Raw genomic sequence first — 24,644 nt, 5'->3', positions numbered from 1 at the left:
GAAAAATTGCAATATTTCTATCCCTGTGATTTCCTATTCCTGGTCTTTCCTCCACTTGTTATCTTTTAGCAGTATTTAGATATTTCATGTTTTAATTTCTAAGGAGGGGCAGGGTCAAAAGAGAGAATAGAATAAATAGGGGGCGGGATAGGATGAAGGGAAATATGGTTAGTTTTTCACAGCATGACTACTATGGAAGTGTTTTGCATGACTGCACATGTATAACTTGTATGGAATTGCTTGCCTTCTCAGTGAGTGTGGGTGGGGAGGGAGAAAGGGAGAAAATTGGAAACCCAAAGTTTCAAAAACAAGTGTTTAAAAAAAATTTTTTTTTCACATGCAACTGGGAAATAAGATATGCAGGCAATGGAATATAGAAATCTGTCCTGCCCTACAGGAAAATTGAAGGGGAAGGGGATAAGAGAGGACAGATTAGGGGAAGGGGTATGTAGAATGCATGCCATTTTGGGGTGGGGGGAGGGATGAGATGGGGAGAAAATTTGGAACTCAAAATATTGTGGAAGTGAATGTTGAAAACTAAAAATAAATAATTTTTTTAAAAAATATATAATAAAAGAAGGGAGTGGATATATCTGGCTTCATGCCTAGTTGTAGCCTGATCAGATTGATCACCTTGACCTGCTCAGTATTCTAGATCTTAAGGGGCTACCCCCCAAAGCAGTTCTGTTCTCTGCTGCTCCTTTTACTTAGGGAGATTTTTTTTAGTATATATTTCAACAGAATTCTGATCTTTTTTTTTCTTTTCCCCTTCAGATGAGTAAAGTTTGGAATGAATTGAAGCCCAAGTTAAGCTGCCTCTTTGCAGGACCCAATAACATGCCAACACCGCCACGATCACCACAGGAGGGCAATGTGTTTTCTCATTAGTTCCTGGAGAGGACTGCCTGGGTTTTAGGCAGTGCTAAGAGTACCCTTCCAGCCTTACTAAAACATATCACCAAACTGTATCATTGTGTATTTCCCTTAAAACAATAGCTGCCATTCTGGTGCTCACAGATGTTTGGACTGACTGAAACCTGAGCAGAAGACCCTGATTCAGTGGTAGGGGATGAGACTCAGATCCTAATTTCCTGTCTTGTCCTCTGCTCATCTTCCTTCATTTCATAGTGCTCAGAGGCAAGATTGAGAGACACCTTACTGTAGGGTACTTTGGGAAGGAAAGAGAATGTGCTTAGATGCTAAGGGCTGAAGGGCCACTTGTGGTGGCTGGTAATTCCCTTTCCTCTTACTTACATCCACTTTTTCCTTCCACCGCCATCTTCCTCAATATATGCACTCTGGTTTCCTCTCTGGCAGTGAGAAGCAGTAGATGTACTGTATGAAAGGCAGTTCTCCTAGTCTCCAGGAAGGCTGGGAGATTAAGGATGAAGTTCATGTAAGTGAAGTTGTCTGTGAGTGAATGTTAGTCCCCTCCTAACAGCTATTTAATCTTTTGAGATGAGGGGACTGATAAAATTAATCAGAATTCATTGGATTTCTTTGCCTTCTAGGGGTCAGGATTAACTGAACAGAAGACTAAGGGTGAGAAAAGGGTGAAGTTCACATATGCAGCAGGTTTATTTCAATGCAGTCATGCCTTTTGGTTGAAATAATGTTAATTTTTTTTTTCAAAATGAGTTTTCAGTGAAAGGCCTAAAAAGTAACTATTTAATGCTGTTGAATACTCTTGAACAAATTGCCTTACACTAGGACTTTTCAATTTCAGAGTGTGTGTGTGTGTGTGTGTGTGGTGTGTGTGTGTGTGTGTGTGTGTGTGTGTACACATGTGTATGTATACAGAAGAGAACCATTTTGCTTATGGAGGGGATTGTTAGCTGGTAGGTACAAACAGTATTACTTTTCTGTGGGACAAGCTACAGTGTCTATTCCAGGCAGCTAGAGACAAACACTAGGAACCTTAGTATATTACAGACTCATTCTGAATTTGGCAAGGCCTGCCATATTTCATTTTCCATTCCTCTACTTTTCCCCTCTTCTGTACTAATGGCATGATCTGTTATTTTGCACAAGAGTAGGACCAAAATGTTTGGCATATTAAAGTGAACTAATTGAATAGTCTGTCATGTGCTAAAAACTAATTCTTTAAAAAGATATCACACTTTTATTTTGGTTGCTTATATTGGAGAGTGCAGAATATACCAAGTTGAGAAGGGTGTGGTGAAGATGAGATGAGGAAATCAGAGGGTTATGATTTTTATTTCGGTTGTGTTTTAAAATATACTGGCCTTTACAAGAGAGTGTTCTTTGGGAATTAAAGAAAAAATAAAACAACCAGCTAGTTTCCTGATGGCACAACTCCTGGTTGAGGTAGTGGAACATTCCTGCTAATTTCAGTCCTTTCCTTCCTTAGCCCAGCTCTTACTCAATGGGGTTTATTGTGTAACTCTTCAGCTCTGTTTTCCACCTTGTGATGATGTGGGAGAGTTCTCAGATGTGCTGTGGTGGAGACCTGTAGGGATGGGTGGTGTCATTTCTTGCCTTAATATGCTTCTATTCCAAATCCCTAGTGGAACATTTCTCTATGGGGTTGAAAATAAACTGGACTTCTCCACATCAGGGACTTCTCGTTCTGTTTAGACTTTGCTTTTCTCATTCTTATAAAGACAGAAAAATTGGAAAAGGCTGTAAATGGGCAGCATGCATTCTGAAAATATTGCCCTCATGGAGTATTTGTCAGGTTCCAAGGAGATTTTCTCTGCTATTTTAATGTTGATTCTGACCTTCTCTAAGTTTTTAAATATGTAGCATGAAGGATTCTAGAATAAAAATAGAAGCCACCAAGTATTCTCGCTAGCTATGGGAGAAAGAATCAAAATAACCAAAAATACTTGATTTATGCAGATAAGCTAATTCATTTTTCTGGCACAGGCAAAATGAGGGCTGGACTTAAATGGCTGCACAAGGGGTCTGGCCTCAAAGCATGTTGCTGTATTTGACTCATTCAAAGAGGATATGAGTGGAAGTGTAAGACTTGTGAGCATGTACTCCATGTGGCATGTAAGCACATTTTTCAGATGTTTGCTTTGCATTCATGAAGTAGCTAGAGGCATAAGGGTCACTTGGTAGAAAACACTAATGGCACCTGGATCTGTAACTTACTGCCCTAAAGCTCACATCTTCCTTCCTACTAGGAAAGCTGACCTTTGTTTGTATAAGTGAATGTGACATTTAAAACAGCATGTGATGGAAGATGGTCTGTTTCTACTGTTGAACAGGCTTATCCTCTGAAAAGAGAAGATGCATATCTTTAGTTAGAGCCTAAAAATAGTGCCGAAGTTCTGTTTTGAGAGTTATTGGTCTGTAGCTAAATTTGGCCAAGAGAAAGGTGGACTCTTCTTAGCCTTCAGGGTCTCTGCCTGCCATCCATTCCCCTTTTACAGAAATAAAGTCTCTACCCACTTTGAATGGATCAATACTTTTTTTTTGTGCTGCTCCATTTTATACTGTGATTTGCTTAAGCCATATGACATAAAATTTATTTGTACAAACCCCCTGGGGCCTTTTCCTTCCTGCCTACACAGCTGCAAAGTGAGCTAAACACACCTTCACTGCTATTACATTGAAGTCCCTTGGGGCCCCAAAGTTGCATGTTATCGTGCTGGCCTAGGGCCTCCAGTCTTTGTAGAGAGCCTAGGACAATATGCCACAGTCTGGGCCATGGTTAGAGTGCATATTGTAGAGAGATCTAGACCTCCTGTCTTGGATGTTCTAAACATAATGAAAGACTGGAATGGGGGGTGGGAGGAGGAGGTTTCTCCTTTCAGTATTTGAGACCATTGCAGATGTATTCAATGTGTGCCTCCATGAAAAGTAAAAGTAAACAGCCAGAAGACCTGTGGTTCCTCAAGGGATAGCTGTCAAATGATATTAATCTAAGAAATTTCAGTTGGCATGCTGGCCAGAGTCATTAGCTAGAGGGAATTTAAGAGAGATGTGTTTAAAATTAAAAAAAAATAATTTATTATATATATATATATATATATATATATATATGTGTGTGTGTATATATATATATATATATATATATATATGTATATATAAAGAGAGAGAGAGAGAGAGATGTTACTCTAATTTAAAACACTCACTTGAAGGAAATGTACTACCAAAGAGTTTCTGAAAACTTGTTTTCTTCTCTTCTGTACTAATTGTGATGCTTTGGAAGCTTGTAGTAAATCATGACAAAGTCATGAGTTTATAAATCAGATGTGTTAGGACATTATTTTCTCAGTATCTACCAACAGTAGACTCCCTTTGAGGAGCAACACTCTCGATACACAAAGGACAAATGAATAAATGGACTCTTCTTCAAAACTATAGTCCTTCAGTTTTCAGACAGAAGCTTGCAGTCCATTCCAGCTGCCCCTTCTGGGAGCACCCCTGCTGCCCAGTTACAGTGGAACTGACCATGGCAACAAGTAGAGCCAGACTTCTGCTTGTCCCCTACTAAAGAGATTCCAGTGTATCAAGAGTTGAAAAAAATAATCCTCATACTTTACACTTAATGGGCTGTGTTTTATTTAAATGGGGACCTATTCTCTTTTGGATTTTATCTTTTTTCTTAATGGATTCTTTAGGAACATTATAATTGTAAACAGCGGTGGAGGCCTTTTGATGCATCTGTTGGTACTGTGCATCCTAATGGTATTCTCCGAGTTTTGGGGGACCATCCCAGGGTGACAGAATGAGAGAGAAACGACCTTAACTGTAGAATAACAGGTGTAGATCAGGGAGCTTCCTCTTCAACATAATTTCTTAGTCCTGAGTCAAATATGATTGTTAGATGTTCCTGAGGAGCTGTTTGCTAGATCATCTCTAACTGTAGGAACAGTGGAGATAACCCAATTCCCAGGGAGTTAGTCTAGGTCTTGGGAACAGCTTTTGCAGGTCGAGGTCCATGCTCACACATCTAAAAGCTCTCCACCTAGACTAGCTTCCCCCGTGTTCTTCAGAGGAACCAACCCCTTCAAAGGAAGGCCATTGGTATGCCTAATGTCAGTGTCTAAAAATCATCAGCTTCAGTAAAAAATGAGTCTGAGTACATTGTTTTGAATATGGGACTATGCTTGTCATTCGAAAAAAGTGATTTCTATAACAAGCCTAGACCAACACTGAAACTTAATAGCATAAATAATTTTGGAAACCCGTTAAGTGTCCTTATTATCTGGGATTATATTTCAGAGCCTTTTGACGTTGAAGATTTTTGTCACAAATGGGGTATAGATGTGAAAAGTTATATTAAATGGTCCTTAATGGTTCTTAGATCCCACCCATTCTTTAGGAGCTTTGGCTTATTCAGCAATACCTGGAAAAAACCCTTTAATTAACACTCTATTCATCTTAGGAAGCCTAATGTGAGGACTGAGTGGGAAGTTGGTTTGACTGAAATGAAGACCTTTTCTTGGTTGGGCCAACTTACCATTTCTTTTGCTTTGCTGTACTAGTTTTATGTATGAAGCACTTTATCAAATTGCAGGAATTAGTTATTACTACAGCTGATGAACTGGAAAATGTTTACAAATGATTACACTCCAAAACTTTTATCAATAAAACATATATATATATGAACAAATGCTATTAAATGTTTTTGTAAAAGGTTTCAGTTACTGTGTGTGGCTGACTTTCTCTGCTTGCCTACCTTTTGTAGAACTATGTTGAGGCAGTGTGGGGCATTGGAAAGAGCACCAGGCTAGGATACAGACCCAAGTTCTTACAGCTGGCTCTACCACCTGTGAACCCTATGACCTCAGGCAAGTCATTCAACCTCTGTAGCCTCAGTTTCTTCATGTAAAATAGAGGCACATCTTAGGGTGACTTAGATAAAATAAGATGTTTGTGAAAATGATTTGTAAAATATAAAAAAGCTTTGTAAATGTGTGCTCATATTATTATTATTACTTTTATAATCTGGTAAGATATTACTGGAATTAAATGAGGGAAGATCACCATGTGAAGAAGCAGAGAGTTATTTTCTCCTTAAAGAATGAAAGATTCTGACCGGCTCAGTATATGAATTCAAAGGGATGATTTTGAAATAATCTCTCAATTTAGTAAGGCCAGTAAGAATCCAGTCAGCATTTTGCAAATCACAAGACATGTCATTATTTTCCATTATTTGTCAGAATCTTCAACAGAAAAGAAAAAGACTTGTGTTTCCAGAAAATCTGAAAACATTCCACTTTTCTGTAGTGGCTGTTGCCCCCTAGTGTGGGCTAATGCACACTTTACTGGCAAGTGCTGTACTGTGAATCACCCCACACTTGTCACTTCTCCCTTAGAACCAAAATGTATTTGTGATTCCTAGACCATATCAAGGGGAAGTGGGGGTCCTTATTATGTGACATATGTACAATTACAAAAAAAATTTCTGGTCTTACAGCTTCCTCTTGCTCCCCAAACAAATACTGAGTATTAAATTGCCTTAAAAACTAAAGACAGTGAACCCCCTGCCTAAATTACCCACAGCTGAAACAAAGGTTCCCTAGCCTGTATGGGCTCAAGTATGTCATGTGTTAATGGCACTGATGTCTCTCTCTTCAGACAATTTCTACTTCATTCAGTGTGTAGTCTAGGATGGTGTCTTGTCCTTGGAACTTGAAATATCCATGGAATTTCTTCTTTTGGAGCATTAGTGGAAACCAGTAGCTGTCATCTGGCCACATGTCACTGAAGGGAACCTGTTCCAACTGGAACCATTGGGGGCGCATTTCTGTAACAGTGGAAAGAACAAAAGGATTTGCTTATTTAAAAACATAACTTACCTTTACTCTTTTGAACATAAATCCATCAACATTTCTGGCTCTTTAATCTTACACATAAGGGTCACTAATTGGGGCATCTGTGGTATAGGGGCAAGAGTGGTAAATTTGGTGTCAGATAACCATGGTTCAAATAATCAGTCTGTGATTAACTGAAGGTTGACTAGATTTAAAGTCATGCCCAGAAGTTCCACAGGGTCCTCCTGGAAACAAATATCAAAGGTCTGACCCTGAGCAGTGTACTTTTTGGGCTCTAAAATGAAGGGGTTTAATTAGACTATCTTTAGGATCACTTTCTACCATACATCCTATAATCCTATCTCATTTTCATCACAGTGGGGATATTGTAGAAATGCCCTGATCCCAATTGCAGGGAAATGAGGAAAGTTTTACCCAAGGCTTGGTTCCATTTGGAGATAGCTAGCTAAAGCAGTAAAGCTAAGGTAGGGCTGTCTGGAAAAATCAGCTAGATAGAAATCAGTGTTGTAAATAGCAGTTTGTCTTAACCCTAGTGACAGTTAACACTCACTTCTAAATTAGCTTTCCATGCTGAATTTGGATGGAAAGAGATGTAACTTGTCTGACACTACCAACAACAGATACATACTGCTTACCATCACTTTCTTTTGGAGTTCCATGAAAACTATCCACATTAAAGATGTGCACATCCATTAACTCGGTATTACCTACAAATTCAAATGTGATTTTTCCTATCTTCTGCAGAGTGTCTGCGGTCAGTCCACTCTCTTCCAGTAGCTCCCTGTTTTTACACAAAAAGGTAGACCATTGAACAAAGACTTCATTCTTAAGGGTGAGAGGGTAGAGGAGAACACTATCTTGAGATATTCTGAGGAACTTTAGATTTCATACCTATTTCTTACCTCATCACTTTCTAGGGTCTAGTCTTTTTTGTAAAGATACATTTTTATTGATATCCTTCATCTAACCAAAGATTTCCTCTGTTCTTCCCTCCCTCCTTGCCATTTCTTATAACAAAGAATTTTTTAAAAAGTCAGCAAAACTGGTCTATATATTGAAAAAAAGTCTAACATCACATGCAATGTTCTATCTTCCCCCAAAGATGCCCCACAACCTCTGCAGAGGAGTTGGGGGGTTGTCTCCTATTTTTTCTTTGGGGTCAAGACTGTTCTTTGTAATTTTGCAACATTTTTTATTGTTTTGTGGTGGTGGTTCTTTCTGTTTATGATGTATCTGGTTTCATGACTCTGCCCAGTTCGTTTTCTTCAACAGCATCTTGTCCAGATAATTTTTACTAGGGCCCTGCATTGTTTGGAGGATCTTTGAACAAAATGAATTAATTAGCTCCCAGACCTATGCTGTTTCCAGAAGGAGCTGTTTGACTTCTAGTAATGACTTCAAGTATAGGCAACTTTTGATTATGCATGTACTAATTATCTGCAACAAAATTTTAATTCCAGCCTCCAGCAGCACAGTGTACTCCCAGGACATTTCCATAACTATCCAAACAATGTGTGCTTGGGGGATGAAATTTAATTTTACTATTACCCGAAGCAAAACAGAATTAGGATGGCAAATCTTATGTTGCTACTTATTGTATCTTGGGGGAAAACCTAGATAATGTACAACTAGTCAGAAATGAGATTTCTGAATCAGCTACTGTTTTGGGTTATCTAAACCACTGCTTATTTTCATTAGGGCAGATCATTGAGAGTTCACTGTATAAAGGCTTAGGATGAGCCAGATAGATTGTATTTAATTAGCTATGTATGTTTTAACAATGCTTATGAAAATATAGCCTATCTGTTGAGGGAATTTAAGTCTGCCCAGAACAAAGGAGTACATGTTAGAAATCTTACATTATCTAATCCTACCACCAACTTTCTGACCTATAGCAACTGAATTTTATTAAGTTCCCACACTTGGGAAACTAAGCCAGGAAACTAACTACATGAATACTTTTTCTTGTACTCTTTTGATTTCCTCAAAAAACATACTAAATTAAGTCTGGCCACTTTTATGCTATTTTACTTCATTCTTTTATCTCCATTCTCAAAGGTACAACAGACACACAAAGTATAATTACTTTCCTTGCTTATAATTGTTAGGATTCCAGTAACAAGCAGTAAGGGAAGCTTTGTTAATTTAAAAAATCATTAGGTTAAATTGTTTTATTTAGACTAATGTATTCTTCAGTTTGCAATATGCCTCGACCTTACTGTCAAGGCTAGGAAATGAAATTCCCATCTGCTGTCTTAACTCTGCTATCTCAGATGTGCAAACATAACAGATCTCTAAAAGGTAGAATCTGTTTGCTTGAGATGGTTAATTAAAATTAGACTTGACCTAAAAAGGAATTGTGTGTATTTTCTTTTTGAGGGTAAATGGCTCCCCAATTAAGTGTAACGGGAACTCTCAGCAGGGGCTCTAGCCTCTCTGTAGCAGCAGGGTAGTCGATCTCATTTTTATAAAATTACATGCTGATTTAATGTTTTGACTAATTTTAGTTAATCTTCCCAGACTATGTGGCAGTATTGAATTATCAATAATTTCCTCTTTGGCAAAGCTAAAAGCTCTATTTCATGGGCTGTGATAATTAGACAAATGAGAGTGACAGTATTCTAGTTTTTGAAAGAATTTGATTGTGTACCTGTGCCATTCAGTTCCCTAGATAGCAAAAAGAGAAACTAAGGGATAATAAATTAAACAGAAATACTGAGCTGATGTCCTTTTGTTAACATGAGGAAATGGGAAAGTGGATGTTCCATAATCCTGAATGCTGCACCATGGCCTGATCAGACATGCAGTTTTGCTTTTTTCACCTCAGGGGAATGTTCATTATTCCATCTGAATTACTTACTTGACACTAATATATGTTAACGTTGTTTTTGTTATGTTCCTGACAGTTCATGCTAGACCACTGGACCTGGAATCAGGAAGACCTGGGTCCTCGATTTGTACCTGAAGCATATTAGACACAAATTGCACCTGACATTTATTAGCTATGGGGCCATAGGCAAGTCATTTGAACTCTTTTGAGTCTCAGTTTTCTCACCTGTAAAATGGGGGTAAATTATACCTGAAGTACTTACCTCATATCCTATTGTGAAACTTGTGATAATATATGTAAACAGCTTTATCAGCTTTGAAATGCCATTTAAATGTAGTATTATAATCTCCATGTCAGAAATGAATAAAGTGAGACATATATACAGAAGAACTAAAATCAATTAATGTTATTTAGGAAGGTCCACTGCAGAGCTAAGGTGCATTAAGCCTTTGTTTATCGTCTGATTTCCAACCAATCCACCATTCCTGACCTGGCTGTATCTCAAACAAAGCCAGTCAGGTTACAGAGTGGGCCAAACCACTGAATCACTACAATACTGACCATCACTGAGATTATAAGGTTACCTCTGAAATCAGGGTACATAGGTAGAAGAAAACTTTATGTAGGTACCACAGATCCTTGACTTAAGAAATGTTGCCAGTGCAGCACAATCAAATGTTGTTTCAAGTCCAGTGGGCAAAGTCTACCCTATGGTGCTTACTTAAATTTAGATTTTTACTTAAGGACTAAGTGTGAAATTACCCCTTAGACTACAAAATAGTGCCATTGTCTGACAGAATAAACTATGCAGGCCCCCAAAAAAGGAGGGGAACTTTAGCTGTCTTTCTCCTGCTTCTAAACACAGTAAGGAGCCAGCCTAGACCCAAAAAAAGCACATTGCTTTGTACAGCACCAATTAATTAGATCCAGCAGCAGGGGAGATTCCCTCCAGGGTAAGCTTTTGGCTGCAAACTGCAACAAGGATTATCTGGCATTATGAGGTCTGATAAACTGGCTGGTGGGATCTGTACAGAGGAAGTAGTCTTCTCTGAAGAATGTAAAGTAGCTATGGGAAGGAGAAACTGAGGTAAAGATGTAGGGTTTTGAGGACATGAGTCTGTGAGCATTTCTGTATCACAAAACATATGCTCAATTTAATAAATTATTCATATCACATTTATGAAGTATATTGAAGTACTTGGCTAGAAGTCTCTAAAATGGAAAATAATATTAACCTTTCTGGCAATAATCGAGGCATTTATGGTAAACTTGTCTAGAAAATTATCTAATTAAGTCTATACCTCTGAACAAAAAAAATAATTACCTTCAAGTGATCCATTGAGATTAGTAATAGTTGTGGGCTCTCTTTGTGATGGGCTTGTGGTATAAAACTGAGGAAGTTAATTTCCCTTATTGTGCCTCAGTTTCCTTATTTCTAACAAAAAGTGTTTAGGGGCTGTAATAATAGGACTCTATTTACGTCTGGAGAGGAAAAAGCTTTAATAAAAAGTTCCAGGAAAAAAAAGTCAAAACTACCAAACTGAAAGTGCATGCTGATTATTATAAATTCTTGACTATTCATGGATTTTTTTACTCAGTTTTTGACTTGTGTAGATTCCTGGCTTGTCTAGATCATTTGCTTCTCCTCTTTTATTGCTAGAAGGGGGAGGGCAAGAAAAGGAGGGGAACTTAAACCAGCCAATCCAGCTGCATATGAAGGGTTTCATAGAGAAGTTCAACCATTTTGTTTTATCTCTGGTGTTTATCCTGTTTTCTGGTGTCCAAGAAAAAGATGTTAATAGTCTGCTTGCATTACAGACACACGTCTACAAGAGACAACTCTCATTTATCCTTATTATCTAAGCCACTTCTATCTTAGAGATGTCCAAAATGACATCGTTGCTTCATTCCTCCTAACATGTCTCAAGATTCCAAGATGGTTTGAGATAACATTTTATAGGAATCTTGATCAAGGAAAAGATTATTACAGGTAAAAATACAGTATGGATTTAACATTTCAGAATAGCAACTATTCAATTTCTTCTTGGACAGTTCGTCTTATGAATTAAAAAGGGCTTCCTCTCTGGAATCAAATTCTTACCCTGGAATGCAAAAGTAGGCCCTGCTGTTAAGTAGGTCTTGGTGCCAGTCATTTCAGGTGTGTGGGGCAGCAACAATCTTATTTAGACAAGAGTTAGGTTTAGTTTCTATCACTGATCTGTTTCCCTAGCTTTTGATCTGCCCACCTTCCAAAATATGTTTTCATGCTGGCCTCCATCAGCCTGAATTAACTGAAATTTAGAGATTATCTTTTTTGGATTTTCTCCAGGCTCAGTCCTGAAGATCTTTCCAAAATGCTACAGAACTGAAAATTATATGCCAGTGACTGCTTCATCCTTGGCCTTCTCCCTTTTTCTTATAATCTTATAGAGTTCAACTGCTATGTACTGAGGATCAAATGAGATAGATTAAGCATTTTGTAAATCTTAAAGCGCTACAAAAATGCTAGCTATTATTACTATTATTACCTTTTGGGGGGCATTTGCAAAGAGTTACGATGCCTTTTGTTGTCCTGATTACATAAAACAATGAGTTTTCCAGGCCTTTCAGGTATAGCCCATTCTTGGAAAGGCTGTTGTCCTAGATCTGGCTGGCATATGTCTTGTTTTGTTTATCAGGACCAGAACAAACCATGAGATATGAAGGTGGCAATGAAACCCACTGAGCATGTCTTCTGAATGTCCTGTTACTGTTAGTTTGTATACCGTCAAGTCAAATCAATCACAGGATATTGTGAGATTGTTAGATCATCTCCGTTCCTTGAAACTGCTGCCTGGACTAATGTGGTATTTAGGAATTTTTTTTTCTCCTTGCTTGTAAGTGGTCTTTTTGTTATGGATTTATTTTCTCAGAATTAAAACCAAATCCTCTATAGTATCACCAGGGTGAAGTCCATTCCACTCACCTCTTGGCTCCTTCTTCAATAGTCTCTCCATCTTCCACTTTCCCCCCAAAGCCGTTCCACCTCCCAGCTCCAAAGCCACGTTTCTTCATTCCTAAAAGAATGTGCTGAGGTTTCATCACTAAAACTAAGGTATAAATCCTAGAAGTGAACATGTTTATCTTTCTGTGGAAAAAGAAAAAGAAATGAGTCAGAATCTAGACCTACTATTCTGGTGGGAAATATTAAAGCAAGAGGGACTAGGGAATGGATTAATGAATCATATGAATAAATGTTACAGTTATCTAGTCCATCTGGCATTAATTGGACGAACAGTGTAGTGTAATGGAAAGACCACTGAACTAATAGAAGTCTTGGGTTCAAATTCCAGCTCAGCATTATAAGGAAAGCTCTATAGATATAACTATTATTTGTATTATTGGTGCATTATAGAAATAATGCTAATTAGCTCATTGGTGCCCAGCATGAATATGTAGAATTTAAAGGCAATTCAGTCTTAATTTATACCAAAATAATGATAATTTGAAAATATTCTGCAAAACAGGATATTGTTTTGTATTGAACAAGGCTATTTAAATGAATGAACAGCATCTACTAAATGCCTACTGTGTGCCAGACATCAAGGACATAAATATGAAAATGAGAAAACCCTTGCCCTCAAGGAGCTTACTTTTAATAGGGCAATAATATAACATTCACATGGGAGGGATGGCCAGTGAAGGGCATTTGGGCTGTCACAGGAATTGTGAGTAGAGCCGTAGCTCCCTGAGCTATTTATCCAGTCCTAGCCTCACTTCTAAGCTCCATTCTCACATTACCAACTGCTTATTATACATTTCATACTGCACGTCCATAGGAACCTCAAACTCAGGTGTGCAAAACATAACTCACCAACCCACCCAACCCCCTAATTTTACCTTCCTAACATTGTTTCTGCTGAAGGTACCACCATCCTTCCACTCCCCCAGGTTCTCAATCTCAGAGCTACCCTCAGCTCCTCATTCTCCCACATATTTAATTAGTTGCCAAGTCTTGTTGATTCTGTCTCTATACCATCTCTTACCTCTCTCTTACATGGCACCACCCTGGTTCAGGCCCTCAACACCACTCTCCTGGACTACTGAGATACACCCCTACTTGGTCGCCTTGTCTCAAGTCTCTGTTCTTCCTAATCTGTCCTTAAAGTCAAGTAAACAAACATTAAATGCCCACTACGTGCCAGGTACTGTGCTAAGTGCTGGTGATACAAAGACAAAAAACTGTCCCTGCTTTCAAGGAGTTCACAGTTCAGTGACGAGATAACATGCAAAGAACTATGTACAAGCATAAACACACATATGCATATATATATATATACACATATATATGTGCTAAATTGTTGATAATCTTGGAGCAAAGGCACTAGCATTAAGGGGGATAATGGAGGAAAGTTTCTTGTAGAAGCTGGGATTTTAGCTGGGGCTTGAAAGAAGTCAGGAGACATGAAGAGGGAAAGAATTCCAGGTAGGGGGGACAGCCAATTGAAATTGAGAGGGCATTGGGAGATAATAATAAACAAAAAGCACCTGCTAACATCAGCCACCGTGCTGACAAATCTTATCTCACTTGATCCTTACAACAATCCTGTGAGGTGTTATTGTTCCCATTTTACAGATGAGGAAACTGAGGCAAAGAGGTTAAATGACTTGCCCAGGGTCACATACCTAGTAAGTATCTAGGCCAGATTTGCAGGGTTTCCTGACTCCAGTCCCAGTGTTCTATTCACAGTGCTACCTAAGTGCTCTAAAGATGGAGTGTCTTATTCTATGAACAGCAAGTCACTGGATCTTAGATTACATGCAGTGGAATAAGGTCTAAGAAGACTTGTAAGGTTGGAAGGGACCAACTTATGAGGGGCTTTAAAAGCCAAAAGATCTTATATTTTGATCCTGGAGATAACAGGGACCCACTGGAAGTGACTATATAGGAGTGTGACAAGGCTTTATTCTTTAGAATATCAATTTGACAGCTGAGTGGAGGATGGAGATGGGAAAGGCTTGAGGCAGCGAGACCAGTCAGGCTATTGCAATAATCCAGGCCTGAGGTGATGACGGTCTGTATCAGAATGGTGGCAATAACAGATCAAAAAAGGGTACACAGAGATATTAAGAAGGTAGAACAGCCAGGATTTGGCAACTGATTAAAATGGGAGAAGGGGTATGTGATATTACTAAAGTACAGGTCTGACCATGTCATATCCAAAGAAATTCCTCTTACCAACAGGATGAAATACATTTATAGTCCTTTACCGTGTTAACTCCAATCTACTTTTTCAGCCTTATGAATTAATCCCTTTCACAAATTTTACATCCCAAACTTGGCTTCTTGACATTTCTCATCCATGACATTCCATCCCCCCTCTTACTTGGCAGAGGCGCTCTCCATCCCACCTCATCCCCCACCTCCCATTCCTGGAATGCCACCCTCCTTACCTCAAACTCTTGGAATGCCTAGTTTTTGTCAAATCTCAGTTTGGTACCTCCTACATGATACCTTTTCCCATTCCCTTTGAACTATGGGGTACTGCTTCCCACAAATTACTTTGTATATACTTATATCTATAAATTAGATCTGCTGGTATAATGTAACCTCCTTGAGAGTAAACTCTTTGAAACTTTCATTTCTGTAGGCAGAAGGGAGGGGGACTTATCACAAGGCAGTAAGGCCCTTGGCAAGATATTCATATTGAGCAGGCCACAGTCTCTCAGATTGTTAGATGAGACGGGATTTTCATTATTTCAATAATTTTCATCAATGTCTAACCATATATGCCAAGTTCGTTCCAGGCATAGCTCTCTGGGTAGGCTACCTAAGACAATTTTAGGTTATAATCTGGGTACTATTTTGAAAATACCCAAGACTTAAAATTTAGTCAAGATATAGCTAAAGCTGCTTTTATCCTCAGGCCTTCCCTACCTATGTCTTTTCCCCCAACAATATGGTATTTTGAGAGAGGCCAAGAATTTTGTTAGCCTTTCCTATGTGTAGTTTTATGAAATGATAAGGTATAGGGCAGTGAAAAGAAGGAAATACCAATGTGTTACGACCTTGATAAAACTGCAGAAAATGAAAGGTACCTTGAAAAATGTTATTTAATATTCTTCTGAAGATGGAGAATTTTATTGCTCACAGCACCCCACCCCATAAGCCATTCTAGGCTAATATGGTCAATCCAATGAGCCTCTTGACTTGGGGGAGGTGGAGTACCAATCACTCAACTTTAAAAATCCTAGGGCAGCTAGGTGGCTCAGTGGATACAAGCACCAGCCCTGAAGTCAGGGTTCAAATCCAGCCTCAGACCAAACACTTGACACTGTGACCCTGGGCAAGTCACTTAACCCCAATTGCCTAAAAAGAAAAAAAAACTTGCAAAAAAATAAATAAATATGAATCCTAGACTTCTGGACCAGGAATTAACTTTGGAACTCATTTAACTCAACCCCATTCATTTTGCATATGAGAAAACTGAGGTCCAGAAATGTTTAGATGTTCAACCCAGTATAACAGGGGAGTCAATGACAGAGCTGGGACTGGAGCATAGGACTGACTCCTAATCCCATACTTTTCTGACATTGGAACCCTAAAGCCTGGATAAGTGCTTACATCCAGCAGATGCCTAATAAATTACTTGTTGATATTGGGGAAGGGAAGGACCAGGAAAGTCTTAGTCTTCAGAAGGGAGTGGAGGGAGGTGAGGGATCTGGAAGGGATGGAGGTGGCGTCAAGATGGGGGCCCTGGAGGAGGTCAGAATGTGAAGGGTAGGATGGGGGGCACCTGGGTCTGGGGAGAAGGTGGTGGGAGTGTCTAGAGAGGAGTGGAAAGTCAGAAGGCGGGTGGGGTAGACCGACAAGAGGAAAGGCTAGATTTGTAATAGGTGAGTCAGGAAGCAGGGACTAGAGAATGAAGAAGGCAGGGTCAGGTCCTGGGGTCTCGGAGGAAGAGGCGTCAATGCAGAGGAGTGTGTGGGGGGGTGTCTCCAAAGCAGGGGTGAGCGGGCGAGTTGGGGAGAAAGGCATCAAGAGACCAGGGGCTGAAAGGGGAAAAAGAGAAGAGGGGGTCAGGCCCTAGGGTTTCTGTCTCAGTGGGGGGGGCTTCACGACTGAGAGGTATTGGGGTCTCCAGAGGAGGGGGGGCTAAATCAGCAAGAGTGAGGGTTAGTCTGGAGAGAAGAGGGTAAGGAGGGAGGGGTCGGGATCTGCGACGGAGGATAGAAGGGGTTTTGGGGGGGGGTCAGGACCCAAGCCTCAGGCTCAGGGGAAAGAAAGGATTGGGGAGGGGTCGAAGTCCCATGGGGAAATCTCCAGGAGGGGAGGGGTAGATGTTGGGGTTCATGCAGGGGAGGCGGGTCAGAGCTGAGGGCAGCGTCTTAGGGTCTCCGGAGAGGAGGCTTAGGCCTCAGGGCTCGCATTTTCCAAGGTGGAGAGGAGAATGGGGTTTACAGCAGAGGAATGTTGAGGTTCAGAGGAAGGGGACCCGAGGGGCTCAGGGCGTGGGGTCGCGGTCTCGGAAGAGAGGAGAGAGATGGAAGCTTCAAGGCTCGGGAGGACGGCTCCCGGGGAAACGAGCGGCCAGCCGGCCCGGACACCCCGCCGGCCCGGGCTCCCGCCGTCCGTACCTGAATCCCGCTTCCGAGCATGCTCCTCTGAAACACGTCCGGCCGGGAAACGCGTCGTCCCCACGTGCAGGCCGGGGAAGCGCCGGCGCCCTCTCCAGCCCGCGACCCCAGTCGCAGCCGGAACTGTGTGCTCCTAACGAGTAGTTTCTGGTCGCCAGAGGGGAGCGCGGACCGCTGAGCACCCGGAGCGTGGTGGCGGCAAGGGCGTCGCATGGCTGGGTGAGCGCTGGCGCTTCTTTTTCCGCCCTCGGACACCGAGGCCCCCCGCAGCGAAGGGCGTTCGGGCCAAGGGGCGAGGGGGTGGGAAGGCACTGAGAGTCAGGCCTTCGGGTCCCCGACATCCCGGGGCGTCCCTCTGAGCCGGAAGGAACCGGAGGCACTGTCTTCATCTTGGCGTTTAAGTCTCTCACTTTATAGATGGGGAAACTGAGGCCCGCTCAGAGGTCACACTCGGGGTATTTAATTCTTCAGATGTTTCTCTGACGCTTAAGGCTGCTAGAGGCAGGGAGCTGTGCCCTGCAGAGATCTCTGCCGTGCAGTTAGACCTTGAGTTCAGATGTGGCCTCAGTTACTTATTAGCAGTGAGCCTGGCTAAGTCACTTAACCTCGATCTGCCTCAGTTTCCTTATCTGTAAAACTGGGTAGTTAGGTGGCGCAGTGGATAGAGTGCGTGCCACGCCTGCCATTAGGAAGACCTGAGTTCAAATGCGGCTCCGACACTTTCTAGCTGTGTGACCCTGGGCAAGTCACTTAACACTGTTTGCCTCAGTTTCCTTATGTGTAAAATGAGCTGGAGAAGGAAATAGCAAACCACTCCAGTATCTTTGGCCGAGAAAACCTCCAAAGGGGTCACAAAGAGTCGGACATGACTGAAAACGACTAAACAACAAAACTAGGAACGATAGCATCTACTTTCCAGAGTTGTCGTGAGGATCAAATGAAATAATTGTAAAGTGCTTTGCAAACATTTAATGCTTTGCTGGCGTTAAAATATCCATCTGTCTTTCTCTGTTTAATTATATATCATTGTCTTGTATGTTATGTTATTTTATATATCATACAATGTCATTTGTATAAATTATTATATATAACAATACAGATTAGAAGAATACGCTATTATATTAATAGAACATGTAACAATGGTGTAAGGGCAATATAATTGCATGATAACATTGTTGTATAATTTACATAATGTCATTTATATGGTAGCAATATATATTACAATACATACAAGAGTATATTAGAATATATGATAATACATAATGACACATGATAATATACATATGTATGTATAAGTCTATATCATAACACTTTAAGGCTTGTAAAGCACTTTACAATTATCTCATTTGGTATAATTATTTAGATATCATATTCATATGTAGTTATTGCAACTCTTAATAAATATTAAAAACTGGGGGTTTTTTGGCTTTTTTTTTTTAAGCAGAAAATAGCCTTAGAGTGAGATTCAGCAACATTTTATTTGAGGCCTCTTGCTACCATTCACAAGTTCTGTCAGCAGAAAACACTTAACTAAATTGCAATTTCAAATTTACTTTGATGATTCATGATTTGTGTAAATTGCAACAGCTGCTTGATAGACATACAATTCCCTTAAAATTCACTTTTTTAGAGTAGGATCTAATGACTTCATAGGATTATAATGGAGGCAAAATTTTATAGAGGATAGAAGGTCAGCTTTGCAGTCAAGAAGATGTGTCTCCATCATACTTGCTGTTTGATTATAGGCAAATTATGTAAAAAAAAAGAGCAGGGCTAGACGGGGGATTCAGGAGTAAGACCAGCAACACATAGTTAGAGACCTGCCTTGGTGAAAGGGGCTTCCTATATAATTAAATTACAGGTCTAGTAAAAAGAAAAGATTAAAACTTCCTATCAACCAGGATCTGAGGGAATGAATAAACAATAAGCATTTGTTAAGTGCTTACCATGTTCAAAGCACTGTGCTAAGTTGGGGATACAGATAGAAAAACAGAAGTCCCTGCTTTGAAGGAGTTCTCATTCTAATGGCAGAGACAACACACATAGGAGGTTTCAGCTGCAAATCAGATGGAAAAATCCTATAGTCTTTAGGGTGTAGCCCTAGGCAAATGGTAATTTCTCTTCCTTAATGTCATTTTCATGGATAAAATGATATCTCTTCTTGTTTTTTAGCTTTTATTTAGTATTTTATTTTCCCTAGTTACATGTAAAAACAATTTTTAATATTCATTTCTAAAACTTTGAGTTCTAAATTCTCTCCCTTCCTCCTTCCCACACCCCCATTGAGAAGGCAAGCGATTAGATATAGGTTATGGATGTGTAGTTATGCAAAACAAAAATGATATCTCTTAATGACGTTGAACCATTTTAACAGCGCCAAAGACTTGAGGGTCAAGAACTTTTCTTTTCCAGGTCTCCAGTAGTTGTGGCTGCTGAGGAATCAGGGGCTATAATACCTACCCATGGGTGGCAGTTGGTCAGTGGGTGATGGGTATCAAGCCTTCTTTTCTGCTTTTTTTTTTAAAACATATCAAACAAGCAAAAAGCTGTGACCAACTGATGTGTAAAGCAATATCAGAAGAAAGCAAACAAGATTGAAAGCACGTTGGGTAGAATTTATGAGAGAACATGCACAAGAGTGGCACAGGATGGGTTGCAACCTGCAGTCAGTAAAATGTAAATTCCTTGTGAGCAGAGATTGTTTCATTTTTTGGTATTTGTATTCACAGACCTGAGCACAGTACCTGACACATAATGAGCACTCAATAAATGCACGTTGACTGATGGAAAAAAATACCCCAAACCTTTAAAAAAAAAAAAGGGCAATTAGGTGGCGCAGTGGGTAGAGCCCTGAAGTCATCAACACCTAAGTTCAAATGGGGCCTCAGACACTTACTGTGTGACCCCCCCCCCCCGCAAGTCACTTAACTCTGATTGCCTCCCCAAAATAAATAAATAATAAAAATTAATCTGGAGCACAGTATTTTTTTAAAAAAGATATTTATTTATTTTGTTGAGGCAATCAGGGTTAAGTGACAAGGTAGATAACTCATTAAAAAATGTTATTTTTGTATCATTATTTCATTTAGACAGGCTACCACTAGAATGATGCCTTATTCATCTTGGTATCTATGTCATCTAATAAAAGGCTCAGTACATTAAAGGTACTTAGTAACCATTGCTTGAATGAAGGAGTAGTTTTCTCTTTTTTTTTTTTAAGGCAGTTGGGTTTAAGTGACTTGCCCAGGGTCACACAGCTAGTAAGTGTGTCAAGTGTTTGGTCTGAGGCCAGATTTGAACTCAGGTACTCCTGACTTCAGGGCCCATGCTCTATCCACTGAGCCACCTAGCTGCCTCTAGGAGTAGTTTTCTCTTGATAATGGTCACTAGACTTGGAGTCAGAGGACCTGGCTTTGAGGCCTGCTCTGCCACTTAGTAACTTTGGATTTTGGAACCAATCCTGTGTTTTCTTTAAGTCTCAGTTTCTTCATTTTTAAATTGAGATCATTATTGGTGCTTCAAGGGGTTGTAGAGGAAAGTTCTTTGTGAATAGAAAAGCAAAGTACATAAATTAAGTCAATAATCACAATGAACCTTGAAAATGTGATGTTAATACCTGGAAATATTAAAAAAAAATTTATTAGTATTTAGAAAGTAGATTTTCTTTGTAAGGAAACTGAAAAATAGATGTCTTTTCTCTTGTAAAAACAAGAGGTTCCCTGCTTGTTTCTTTTTATAAAACAGGTACCAGAAGTCAGCTTGTGTCTTCCTTCAATGTCAAAGGTTTCACACTACTGTAAGCAGGCACAAAGGCAGAACAGCTATAGAGCATCGCTGGCTGATGAGGCACTTGAAGGACCCATTTGTGAAAGCTGCAAAAGTGGAAAATTACCGTTGCCGGAGTGCTTTCAAACTTTTGGAGATACATGAGAAGCACCAAATTTTTCATCCTGGGCTTCGTGTATTAGACTGTGGTGCTGCCCCTGGTGCATGGAGTCAAGTAGCTGTCCAGAAAGTCAATGCTGCAGGCACCGGTGAGTGTCTGTTTAATTGACATAGTTTGTTAAGGTTTCTAGGATGAAGGTGGTGATAAGTCCCACAGTACTGTCCTGGTCAAATCATGTCTGCAGTGTTGTATTTATTATTGGGTCATACATTGTAGGAAGTATGTTGATAAACTGGAGAGTTTCCAGAAAAGAGCGACTAAAATGAAGAATCTGAAATGCATGCTTTATGAGGATCATTTGAAGAAACTGGAGCTAAATAGCTTTGGAAAAAATGAGACTTGTTGGAAGGGGGGTGGTGGTGGATATTGATAGCTGTCTCCAAATATCAGGAGGGCTGTTAGGGGGCAAGAGATTAAATGTGTTTTGCTTGACTTCAGAGGGAAGAGCTAGGCACAATGGGTATAAATTGCAAGGAAAGATTCAAGCTGGATTTAGGGAAAAATATTTCCACAATTACTTCCTTCCAAAAGTGAAGCAGGCTACTTTGGGAGGTAGCGGTTTACCTCTTAATGTAGGTCTTCAGCCAGAGGCTGGGTGGCCACTTATTGGATGCAGTATAGAGGAGATTCTTGTTCAGGCCAAGGACTATATGACCCCTCTCTGAGGACCCTTCCAACCCCTAGGGCCCATGATTATGGTCTGTTTGAATATATTTCTAGTATACAGATGCTCTCACCAACTGAATTAGTAGACCCAGTTTAAGTATAGGGAAATAACAGAGGTAAATGACTCCTGCTTAAATGAGAGTAGGGAAACTAGGGTATGAATATTCATTGGTGGTGGGAAGGGAATTATGGATGGGAATAGAAAGGAGTTTGCACATAAAAAAAATTTTATGAGATGAAGCAAGTGGATTTATAAGAAATCAAAGATTATCATTGTAATTTGTACTTGTAATACTTGAAGGGTCTGTGATTTCATTGTTATTCTCTCCACAATTCAAATTGTTACCTTTATTAGATAGTCTTAATGGGTTCCTTTGACTGAATTTGTTGACACATGGGATGGATTTATTGATCTAATTCAGAGCTATTTTAAATTAGTATGTGCTTGATGTATTTAACTTATCAAAAAGTTCACTTATCAAAAGTAAGAAGGGAAAGTATTTTGCGTTGATGATATTTGTTAATCATTTGTGTATTTTCTAGATCCCAACTCCCCTGTTGGTTTTGTCCTTGGGGTAGATCTCCTTCATATATTTCCACTGGAGGGAGCAATCTTCCTCTGTTCAGCTGATGTAACCGACTCAAGGACCATGAAGAAAATTCAAGAGCAGCTTCCTGGCCAGAAAGCCGATGTGATTTTGAGTGATATGGCACCCAATGCAACTGGATTTCGGGACCTTGATCACCAAAAGCTCATAAACATGTGCCTGTCTCTTCTGAACTTTGCTTCAAGTATATTACATCCAGGAGGGACATTTCTCTGTAAATTTTGGGATGGAGGTCAACGACATGTCTTACAAAATAGGCTAGAAAAGGAATTCAAGAATGTCAGGACTATAAAACCTGTAGCTAGCAGGAAAGAATCATCAGAGGCTTACTTTTTGGCAAAATTATACCGAGGAATCAAAACACCTTTGAAAGCGTGAAAGTTATACCTGTTTTTACTGATAGGGTTATTGAGGCCTATATTAAGTAGAAATTTGGATCAGACCTTGGACTACACTTGCTGTGTAAATATAATGTAATATGTAAATGAAATGTAAGTTCTAAGCAAAGAATAGGGAAACATTTTACTCTGTTGGGTCATATACAGAATTTGGAGCTGGAAGTGCCATTAGAGATTATGTAGCTCAACTTCTCATTTTATAGATGGGAAAATTGAAGCCCAAAGAGGTTTAGTGACTTCTTCAAGGTAAGTGGGAGAGCCAGAATTTGAACCCAGTCTTCTGACTTTCCCTTTCTTACCTTTCCCATTCTTCCCCAACATGTATTTTTTTCTTTAATTGAAAAACAAAGTACCACTCTTCTTTTATGTCTGAGTGTTTATGAATTCAGATGTGGAGGTGAGTCCCTGGTATTGAGGCCATCCTTTAATAAGTGTATTTTTTGCTTTATGTATCTGTATTCACGTAGTAGCACTAAAATGTGATATTAAAGCAGTTTCCAAAAGAAACAGTAATGCATTATGTTAATTTATTTCCCTAAGCTTATTCTAGAATTCTATATAAGTTTAATAAAAAGAATCTTGATTTTATTATTTTAAAGATTTTTCTCCATTAAAATTTTTAAAAAATAAACTATTTCCTAAAATCAATTTTATGATGATATGTTCATCCTTTATGAAGAACTTAGTCATGGGATAACTATATATTGGAACTTCAGAACATGGTATCTCTTTTCCTCACAGACTTTAGAAATAAGGCTTAGGACAGGGGAAGACTCAGAAGAACTTTTAAAGTCATTTTGACTTCTGTCAGACAGTTCAATCATGAGGGAATTTTGGATTTATGGATGTTGGTTTTATTAGTTTTTCAAGATCAGCTCTGTACTCTCTCAAGTAGCCAACCATACAGTTTTCAGAGGGCTTCATCTCAATTCAAACACTTAGGTATCTGTTATGTGCAAGGTGTTGTGCTAGATTCTGAAGACATAAAAAGAAAAACTAAACAACGTCGACCCCCAGTGAGCTTCAGTCCTACTGGGGGGATATTATTTAGTACTTGGAATTTTAGAGCTCATTACATATGTAATCTCATTTGATCAATTAGCAAACATTTAGTGTGTGCCTGGCTCTCTGCTCTACACTGTGCATGCAAATACAAAGAATAAAACAGTCACTTCTCTCTAGGAGCTTACAGTCTAGTTGGGGAGACAATGAGTATATGTTTAAATATATTCAGAATAAATGTAAAGGTAATGAGTGGTAAAATGACTTGCCCATTAAGCTAATGTCATTTGGGATTTGAATCTTTGTATTCCTAATTCCAGGTCCATCACTAGCCTGCTTCTACCATATTGCAGAAAGAGCAGTGAATTTGTAGCTGGAGGGTATGGGTTCAAATCCCAACCGTGCCAATTAGCACCTGTATGAACCGAGTAAGATGGCTCCTTGGGCCTCCGATGACCTCATCTGTAAAACAAAAAGCTTGGACTGGAAGGCCCATATGATCTTTTCTAGTTCCAAATGTATGATCCTATGATTCTTTGTATAAAGTTAAGTACGGGCAGAGCTTCCTAAAGATGAGATCATTTGAGGAAGAACAGTAACAAGTCGGGGATCAGGAAGGTGTTAAGTAGGAGGTTGTGGCCGAGCTGAGCTTTGAAGGAAGCTAAGGGTTTTGAGAGGCCAAAGTGATGGAAGTGTATTTGAAACATAGGGATAGTTAGCCTCCAGAAAGGCAGGTCAGATGGAATGTACAGTGCACGAAGTTGAGTAATAAGTCTGGAAAGGGAGATTAAAGATAGCTTGTGGAAGATGTGAAAAGCCAAA

The 24,644-nt window shown here is 39.6% G+C and overlaps 3 protein-coding genes across 5 annotated transcripts in view; 2 read left to right on the top strand and 1 right to left on the bottom strand.

The window, feature by feature from the left end:
- The window catches only part of SNX8 (sorting nexin 8), a 52,692-nt gene extending 49,266 nt beyond the window's left edge, over nucleotides 1-3,426 (top strand). For both annotated transcript variants that reach the window (XM_020975248.2, XM_020975250.2), the window contains exon 11: nucleotides 775-3,426. In XM_020975248.2, coding sequence (XP_020830907.1) covers nucleotides 775-888 — 114 coding nt within the window. In that variant the 3' untranslated portion in view covers nucleotides 889-3,426. The remainder of the gene's footprint in view (nucleotides 1-774) is intronic.
- A 1,086-nt stretch (nucleotides 3,427-4,512) lies between these two features.
- Nucleotides 4,513-17,295, bottom strand: NUDT1 (nudix hydrolase 1). Of its 2 annotated transcripts, none has more exons than XM_020975254.2 (4): nucleotides 17,203-17,295; nucleotides 12,551-12,712; nucleotides 7,391-7,536; nucleotides 4,513-6,727 (listed from the first exon to the last, which is right to left on the bottom strand). In XM_020975254.2, exons 2-4 carry the CDS (start codon nucleotides 12,700-12,702, stop codon nucleotides 6,555-6,557), a joined length of 471 nt encoding a protein of 156 aa, XP_020830913.1. In that variant the 5' UTR covers nucleotides 12,703-12,712; nucleotides 17,203-17,295; the 3' UTR covers nucleotides 4,513-6,554. The 2 variants fall into 2 exon arrangements, with proteins under 2 accessions (XP_020830913.1, XP_020830914.1); XM_020975255.2 differs by lacking the exon at nucleotides 17,203-17,295 and adding an exon at nucleotides 15,664-17,194.
- On the top strand, nucleotides 17,222-23,327 carry MRM2 (mitochondrial rRNA methyltransferase 2). The gene is given in 3 exon segments (XM_020975253.2): nucleotides 17,222-17,421; nucleotides 20,947-21,236; nucleotides 22,358-23,327. Coding segments are annotated over 3 exon segments (933 nt in total). The 3' UTR covers nucleotides 22,801-23,327.
- Nucleotides 23,328-24,644: the final 1,317 nt, after the last annotated feature.

This window comes from Phascolarctos cinereus, unplaced genomic scaffold (genome assembly GCF_003287225.1).
Source record: "Phascolarctos cinereus isolate Bilbo 61053 unplaced genomic scaffold, phaCin_HiC Scaffold_4;HRSCAF=312, whole genome shotgun sequence".
In the NCBI taxonomy this organism is placed as follows: domain Eukaryota; kingdom Metazoa; phylum Chordata; class Mammalia; order Diprotodontia; family Phascolarctidae; genus Phascolarctos; species Phascolarctos cinereus.
Note: the sequence above shows the minus strand (reverse complement) of the source record. Positions and strands in the feature narration are given on the sequence as shown.